Source organism: Capsella rubella, unplaced genomic scaffold (assembly GCF_000375325.1).
Source record: "Capsella rubella cultivar Monte Gargano unplaced genomic scaffold, Caprub1_0 scaffold_4, whole genome shotgun sequence".
Taxonomy (NCBI): domain Eukaryota; kingdom Viridiplantae; phylum Streptophyta; class Magnoliopsida; order Brassicales; family Brassicaceae; genus Capsella; species Capsella rubella.
The window spans coordinates 4,109,714-4,119,236 of NW_006238920.1; the positions used below are offsets into that span (position 1 = coordinate 4,109,714).

Below are 9,523 nucleotides of genomic sequence, written 5' to 3' on the forward strand. Positions count from 1 at the left end.
GCCCACTTCATAACAGCAAAATAATATTGGGATTACACAAAAATGTGAATCTTTAATTTTCAATTGTCACGGAAAACCTAATAAAAAACTTATTGAGCTTTGATTTTTTTTTTCATTTTCTTCAGCACCAGAAATCTCATTTTCTTCTTCAATTTCTCAATTCACATTTTAGCCTCCATGCTATAAAAATAGAATTCATAATTTAGTTAATTTATGTATTAATAATTATCATTCCTTTAGGAATCTATGTTATAATTAAGATATTCATTTTTTTATTTTTAATTATATTAGTGCAGTCCGATTTTAAAAACAAACTATCTAATATCACATATATAGATTCAACAATATAAAAAAGTAGAATTTCTAGTTTTGATTTTTTTACAATATATAATCTATATACCCCAATTAATTTTTGTATGTTAGTAAAATTGATTAAAAAGATACAACATATATTCATTGGTATTAACTGTTATTCTGAATCCATAAAAACAAAACAAAACAAAGTAGGGATGGGGGATGAGAGAAATTATAAAGGGAAACAAAGAGAGACGAGAGAAAGTGCAATGGCGTTGGCGGCTGAGTATGATGATCAGTCTAATTGGAGAGGCATTCCGAGACTACATCATCAAGCTTAAGGCAATAAAGATGGCTGGGAAAAGTTAAGGCAATAAAGATGGCTGGGAAAAGTCAAAAAGGTTTATGCGAAAAGACCACTCGATTTTGCTAATGATGAAGGAAGTGAATTCACTCATCGTCATTAGGAAAATGCACAAATTTAGGAGTGAGGGCAGCAGCGTGGATAAGCAGGAAGGTAGGCAGCATATTTGGTTAAAGCTCAGGTAACGGGCCAGCTAGTGTAGGTGTGGAAAACCTAGTTGTTGGGGCTTTCTAGGTAGCTAGTGTAGGTATGGAAAACCTAGTTGTTGGGGCTTTCTAGGTAGCTAGTGTAGGTGTTGGGGCCAGCTAGTGTAGGTGTGAAAAGTCAAAAAGATTTATGCGAAAAGACCACTCGATTTCGCTAATGATGAAGGAAGTGAATTCACTCATCGTCATTAGGAAAATGCACAAATTTAGGAGTGAGGGCAGCAGCGTGGATAAGCAGGAAGGTAGGCAGCATATTTGGTGAAAGCTCAGGTAACGGGCCAGCTAGTGTAGGTGTGGAAAACCTAGTTGTACAGCCTATCATCCCCAGACATGTGGACAAGTTGAGGTCTCCCACAAGCAGATAAAAGAAATCTTGTCAAGAGTTGTTGGGGCTTCGAAGAAAGATTGGTCTACCAAGTTGGATAATACTCTATGGCGTACAGAACAGCTTTCAAGACACCAATAGGAAGGACGCCTTTTCAGTTGGTGTATGGTAAAGCATGTCATCTCCATGTGGAGATTGAGTAAAAGGCGCTTTGGGCTATCAAGCTTCTGAACTTGGACATTGATGCAGCCCAGGCAAAGAGAGTTCTTGATATCTATGAACTTGAGGAAATCAGACTTGATGCTTTTGAAAGTTCAAAAATCTACAAGGAGAGAACCAAAGCTTTCCATGACAAGAGGATTGTTGTTAAGGAGCTTAAGGCTGGAGATCACGTCTTGCTGTTCAATTCCAGACTTAAGCTGTTTCCTGGAAAGCTCAAGTCTAGATGGTCTGGATCATTTGAAATCAAAGATTTTTTGCCATTTGGTGCGATCACTCTCCTGAACAAGGATGGCAGCGAGTTCACTGTTAACGGTCAACGTGTCAAGCGTTACCTAGCTGATCAAGAGACACTAGAAGGGTCCTCCATACCTCTCTATGAGCCTCACAAAGCATAAAAGGCATAAACAGTCAAGCTTACTGACTTTAAACAAGCTCACTTGGGAGGAAGTCACAAAGGTATCCTGTAAATATTGCTTAGGATTTTTTGTGTTTTTGATTTTTGTTTTTGGTTTTCTGTTAGTCAGGATTTCAGATAGATGGAGTAATGCAAAGAGTATCAGAAGAGTTAAAAACATAGTGAGGTGCAGATGCAGAATCGAGTATGACACAGTGAAAAATATGGAGTGGGAGACAAAAGATGTTTAGGATTGTCACCTCAAGGAAAAAAATTAAAAAAAAACAAAAAAAAAACCCCACTCAACCCTACACTCACCCACTCGATCTATAACCACTCAAATCCTATCTTCACCTCACTCTATCATCTCACCCACTCGACCACTCATTCTATACTCTATCTCTCAATCCTCTCACTCGATTCACTCATTTCACTCGATTTCATCATTCAACCATTTTCACTCTCTCTTACTCGACGCACCTCACCATCACACCACTCGTACTCGACCCTTACTCGACTCACTACTCCGCTGCATCCACACTCGCGCACCTACAAGTCACTCCAGCCACCGTCCCGTTTCTCGCTTCACTTAACGGACTCCATTCGACCCACCATCTCGCCATCACCACCACTCGAGCACGCCGTCAGAGCATTACTCGAGCAGAGAAGCCTCACTCGATGGGCAAAATCAACCGTTGCTCTACTCTGTTGTTCTCATCACTCACCCGACGCGGTTACTCGAGCTAAAGCAACAAGAAGAGCTCCACCGACAAACCACTCGACCGTGTACCAACTCACTCGAGCTCCACCCCCAACCGACAAGTACTCGACCCACTTTGTCTTCACCGGTGCTACTCGACCAAATCCCTTCACTCGACGGCAAAGCTCTCGACTCTCACTCGTTCGGCTCCGCCACCCGACCACCGAAGATATCACAAGAAGCCGTTGACGCTATCCACGCTCAGTCTCACTCGATTGTACTACTCGGATTTTACTTCACTCGACCCACAGCAGCTCAATCCTCATACGTCCGTCTCACTTGATGCGCCTCTCCACGGTACACCCCACCTCACTCGGACACCTTACTCGACCATCATTGTTTACGTGGCCCGTGTTCCTCACTCGACGGATCTATCATCACCCGCTACTCGAGTAGACGATCCTTCACTTTCACCTCTCACTCAACGCGTGTATGCCTTGGATAGCTCACTCGACCGAGAAGTGCAAAAGTGATAAATTTGCTAAGTGTTACTTCCCTTTGCATTTCTCTATATAAATTGGCTATTTTATCTTGATATTTGGCACACTAACAAGCTAATTTTTAGCTTTGAGTTCTAACTGTTTCAGTTTCACAATGTCAAGAGATTTGTTGCATGAAATGCGTGAGAAGTATAGTTCTAAACCAACAGAGCGTGCATCTCCTCAGTCTATGTCTAAGGTTTATATGGAGAAGAAGAAAGCTGCATATCAGAGAGCGTCTGGTGTTGGTCCATCTAGACAAGAGGTAGAGCAAGTAAGTCCTCGGGTAAGAAACCAATGGAGCTGCAGGATGACGACAGTGATTATGAGCTTAAAGAGCATCCACCTGTCCCAGCTCACAAGTCGGTGTAGAAGAAGAAGGCAGAGAAGTGGTCAGCCCCAGGAGAGTATTACAAGCTGTTTCAGCAGCATGAGTTTAAGGGCACGAGGTACCCTTGCCAGCAGACAATGGATGAGCTAGCTATCTCTGATGATGTCAAGCATTGTCACCTCCGCACTCTTATGACTAGTCCGCGAAACGCATACCGGGAGGAGACAATTCAGTTCCTCTGTACGCTTGCCATACATCTTTATGAGGATGATCCGGACATAGAGTCAGATGGAGGATAGGGATACATCACCGTCACCATCCATGATCATGAGTATCTACTGACCATCAGAGAGGTTGAAGGTTTGTTTGGATTCCCTAATGGAACAGGGACTGGGCAGAGGATTGATAGGGATGAATTGTTGGCTCTTTGGGAAACGATTGGGAATGATAAGAAGTTCGCTTCATCTAGGACCAAGAGCAACCACATCAGAAGTCTAGTTATCCGCTACTTCCATCGATCAATTGTAAACGTGTTCTTCGCGAGGGAGACAACAGGGACACTGATCAACGGGGAGATGGAGATGATTGATCTTGCACTCAAAGATCTCTTGTTAACAGCAGTAGATGGGACACTACTGCGAGGTGATACGACTGATACATCCCCCTCGTTCACAATGTTGCACCAGCTACTCAGTTACAGAACTTGGGTAGTGAAGCTGAGCAGCTGCAGAACTCAAGGAGTTATGTGTATGGGAGGGTTGGTGACAGTCATCTTGGAAGCTTGTAGCGTCCCGCTGAGTTCAGAGCCTATTGCACCGAGATTCATCGACATTCAGAATTTGAGGCAAGCTCAATGGTTGCATTGGGAGAAACGCAACGGGTTATATATGTACTACTTCACTCACCCGGTACATGGTGATGTGCGGTTTCTGCTTCCTTGTATTGCTTTCACTAGGATACTCGAAGGAAGCAACATTGAGTTTACTCCTCCTACAGAGGCTCTCTACACAACAGATGGTGCGGAAGCGATGGAGGTATCTGAGAAAGAGGATGATGAGATGGAAGAAGATTCAGATGAGTATAGACCAGAGAGGTACCACTTCAAGGACTACACAGCGCCTAGACAAGGCAAGAGTTTGGTAGAGGCTCACAAGCGTATCAGTACACCTCAGAAGTGGAACATGCTGCAAGAGAAGGCAATAAAATCTATGAAGTCGAAGATGAAGAGCTTCATGAGTAAGTTTAGCTGCGCCTCCACCACCACAGCTTTTGCAGACACTACTCCGCAGGATGCTAGACCCGTTCAGCGCCGTTTGTCCACGAGTGATGTCCCAGCACGCTATAGAACTCCTTCTTCATCACGTCATTCCGCCTATGAGTATAGAGAGCATAATGTTTCTTCTTCTCCTCTGAGACAGTCCTCCCCTTAGCTTAGGGCTAGCAAAAAGAAGGAGAAACGGAAAAAGAAGAAGGCAGCGAGACGGAAGGCAAAAGGCAGTTCATCACACTTGCTAGAGGAGCATCACGTTGAGGACCTGACTGTTGATCCAGGTGCGTATCATTTCCAAGACCGCACTGCGGATCCTGTCGAGCAGAACGTTGAGCATCCTACAGAGGCTCCTCCTGTGCAGCCTGCACCAGGTGCTTATACAAGCGAGTCCATGACTCAATACCTGAACTGCTATTTTCAGTGAGGTACCACTCCAAACCTTCATCTGTATATACCATTGCATTTTCATACTTTTGTTTGTTTAATTCTCAAACCAACTCTCAAATTTTTATTACACAAGGGACTGTGTAATTTAAGTTTGGGGGAGGGTTTGGGATGACATTTGATGTTGTGTTCTCTTTTCTTATTTTGAATTTTTAGCATATAATTTGCATTCATATTTGTGCATTGAAAACCCCTAAAAATTTGAAAAATTTTCAGAAAAAAAAATCTTTAAAAAACAGAGTGATCATGTAGCTTGCATTTGCATATTAGGATTGAGTCTAGACTGTTTCATATAGGACTGTTGCATTAGCATAGGGGGCGATGATGATTTACACCTAGTTGATTTGCTATGATTCACTAGTTGAGATCAATGCCCTGGTTGTTAGCTTTTTGATACATGATGATTGAACTTGAAGTAAGTCTGAAACAAACTTGGAATTCATGGAGAGTATTCTTGAAATTAGTTGAAACATGTTGCAAATATCTGGTTGTGTTTTGCTTGCATGCTCATGGTCACCACATACATATTTTGATCATCTTCCTCCTTTCACCAATCTTGTTGATCCAAGTAGCTGATCTTTCTTTTGATCAGTTTGCCATACCCACAGCCTATCCTTTTCTTTCAAGCCAATTGATAATTTTTGAGTGGTAGGTCTTTTACCGGATTATGCTTGGGGAGAACGTGTTAGGTATGAGCCGACAGGATTAAAATCTTGAGTAGTTCTGATTTTCACTTTTAAATCAGATAGGACTACGTCTGGATTCTTACTTGGGTTTGGGATTGGAATGATTGTGAAAAAAGAAGAGAAACAGAAAAAGTTGTGTCCTTAGGAGGAGAATGTTTTCTAGAAGTTTATACTCTAGTGATTGATTTTTGTGGGGATAGCACGATATACAGAGAATGGTTCTGGGATGTAAAGAAAGAGAAAAAGTTTTGATGTCTTATAACGTAAGAAGAAAACAGAACCATAGTAAAGAAGAAACTCTCTATCCACTAGTATTGATAAGAAACTTCTCCTAAGGCAAAAAGAAAAAAAATGAGATTGATGTTGAAGGGTAGACAAAGGGATCCTTCGGGTTTAGATGATTAGGAGTAAGCACTTGGGAACCATTGGGTAGTCAAGGTTTTATTCTTGTATGCATTTATTGTTACTTACCTTTAGCATTCTCCCTAAAGCTCAATCCATTCATTGAGAGATCCTTGTCCTGAAATTGTTTAAACCCCCTTGATTCTCAAAACCTTTTTCTGCCTAGCCAAGTGAGTTTGTTAAGCCTTGCACGACCAGATTCATATACTTGATTAATGAATGTTAAACGGAATGAATGATTTGAATGCATGTGTAGATCAAGGGATAGAATAAGTTTCGGATTTGAAGAGTTTGTCTAAAGTCTTTAAGTAAAGTTCTCTCAGCATGCATCAAAGACTTAGCAACCAGGACATTGATTTTAACTGCTCTATCTTGCAAGTTACAGGTTCTGAGACCCCATTTTCAAACCTCTCTTCCACTTTGTTTCTTTTTGCTTTGCTTGAGGGCAAGCAAAGACTAAGTTTGGGGGAGTTGATAAGTCTGTATTACATCACTTTTTGAGCATGCATTCATCATCTTTTCAGCATCATTCACTTGTTGATTCGCATCATATTGATACCTTTCTGCATTATTTACATACTTAGGTAGGTTTTATGCATATCATGCATATCTTGCATACATTGTGCATATTTGGAGTGTTTCAGGTACTTAGGAGACATGCAGAGCGAAGCAGAGGAACAAGCGTTACTCGACATGCATACGATCGAGTGAGCAGCAGAAGGGACGCGAAGCAGAACCATCTGTCACTCGATGCACACACTCGAGTGACATGATCGAGCAAAGCAAAGAAGTAGCTGATGATTTCACAGATCACTCGACACGTTCACTCGAGATACACGGTCAAGTATGAAATGATGCAGAGAAGAAATTAAGTGTTACTTGACACGATCACTCGACCGACAGGACCATTACAACTTTTAAACCGCTTTTACGTTGTCGTTTTATGTTTTAAGGTTTTCCCAAACACTGTTATAAATAGGTCTCATTTGGTTTGCCCAGGGGAGAGAGTTTATTTTATTAGGTTTTTGTTGTTAGCCACCAAACGATCCTGAGAATTGTAATCTTGAGTTATTGATATTTTGCAGTTAGTTCTTGAATCATTGTTGTTACTCTTCCTGTCATCTTTATTATTATGCATGTTTTGAACAATTTGTGTTTCATGATGTTTAACATGATTTCTGCGTCTGAGTAGTGTTAGGGTTCTTGAGAATGGGATAGATTAGGTGGAGGATGTTGTTTGCTAGAGTGTTTATGTTAGATTCGTTTTGTTTCCCTTTTGGACTAGAGTTTTATTAGCTAGTTCTTCTCTGATCAATTGGAACTGGGTCATAGACATTTCATACCCGAAAGGTATATGATGAAATGTCTGAACCAACTAGTGCCAGAGATTTACATGCTTAGCCCAAGAGATTGGTTGTCTAAGATGTTTATTGACATTAATGAGCTGTTTCTTTATGCCTGTTTACTACATGTTTCATCAATGAGAATTGAGATTAGGAAGTGTTGTAAACTTGATAGTTTCTGCCAAGAAATTGGATTGACTAGTATTAGAAGTTCATTGTCTAGGGATTAGAATGTTTTTAGTTTGATAAACACTCGAAGTAGATTAGTATACTCCACCTACATCAATAACCTCATCCTCGGGATCTTCTATCCATTTGTGTTTTCTGTTTAATTCTCTTGTTATTTACTTGTTCTGCTTTGTTTTCTTGCCAGTATCAATAATCGTTACGTTCTAGCTTATACATGGTAGTCTATGTTTTACAGCCTTACATTTACCGCATGTTTAACATGTTCGCTTAGGATCACTGAAAACGAAAAATCATTTATGCTTGCTTGACTTAATCATTTCTGATATATCTTGATTGCTAGCATCACACCTGATTGGACTGATACCTATTATACTGCAATGACATGATAATACTCTAGGGTAATTGATAGAAAAATCCTAGTATCACAAGTTTCAAATTTGTAACTAGTAAACTCTTCCTCCTTATTGTTAATACTTAATTATCATGAAATTTTGATGCGTGTAAGCGACATTGATCTCGGTTTCTTTATAATCAAAGTATTAGGCCCCAGGGGTAGTTCCAATAAAGAAAATAGATATTTGTGTACAACGAAGGTGATGGGAATACGCCTGGTATCGAGGGAATCTGAGAAAGTGCCCAAGTTTGTAAAGCTGGTAGACATTTTAAAATAGTATGATTTATTGTTTCCAAAAATTTACCCCATTTAACATAATTCGGAATGCAACTTATACTTTGGTTCTTCAAATTATTTGTCAATGAGGCACAACAAGTAAGCATATGCCACATGAAGTGCTTTACCTTCGGAGGACATTTTACCTTCCAATCATGGGCCTCGGTTGCTTCCAATTACTTGTTCCACATATTTTGTTATTTAGTACCCTGACTTGACCGTATATATACCAGACTTTATATAATGCCATCCTAGAGTATATGAATCATTTGCTACTCGTAAGAGCATGGCACTAATCTTAGTAACGTCTTGTGGATTTATCATAATTGTAAGTGTATCAATCTTCCACGAATTTGTTTGAACATCAATAAATGATTCACTTTTGGTCGAAAATCAACTCATTACATAGAGATGGCCTCGGGAGTTGAGCACGTATCTGTGGATCCCACCATACGGATATGAAGGTAACGACTCTTTTAATAATTCTTTTCTTAACCAGAGGTCTAGCAAATATAATAATTCTCCATCCATAAGACAATGAGTATGAACTAATTGGCTCTATTGGGTTTGACTTTCGATAGTATTGAAATCAAGTGTTTTGCACAGAAATTAGCCGCCATTATTGTTTTGCCAAAAGCCCTGCATTGAAATCGTCATAAGTTCAGAAACCTAATCTTCATGTGGCTTTACTACTACATAATTTATTACCATTCATCCAATGCATTCCTCCCGTTTAGCCAGTAGAACTCCACCAAAAATTTGCTATCACACTTGTTAATTTTGATTTGATCATCTTTGGCAGATGAAAGCAAGACATGACATGGATTGGTAGAGCTGAGGCTGCTCATTTAAACATTACCTCCTTTCCACTCCTTGATAGAAGTTTTGCTAGCCAGACATTTTTTTTATTTTGCAGTCTCTCCAGAACAAAAGAGAAGACCTTTTTTTGGAACCTCCCAAACTTTCTGGTAGTCCCAAATAAGACCTCCCCCTACATTGGTAATACCTTGCACATTCATCAAATCTGTTCTGACTGTATCCTCTATTTTTGTCCAAATTTTACGGATGATCTTGAGAAATTTATTTGTTGACCCAAAACCTTTTCATATTGTTTTAATGTTTCTAAAATGGTTTCACATTACTC

The 9,523-nt window shown here is 40.1% G+C and overlaps 1 protein-coding gene across 1 annotated transcript; it reads left to right on the forward strand.

Moving 5' to 3' along the window:
- The first annotated feature begins 1,296 nt into the window (after positions 1 to 1,296).
- LOC111831038 lies at positions 1,297 to 1,806 on the forward strand. Its single transcript, XM_023784545.1, has 2 exons — positions 1,297 to 1,357; positions 1,439 to 1,806. The coding sequence occupies exons 1-2, from the start codon at positions 1,297 to 1,299 to the stop codon at positions 1,804 to 1,806; spliced, it is 429 nt and encodes a 142-aa protein (XP_023640313.1).
- Positions 1,807 to 9,523: the final 7,717 nt, after the last annotated feature.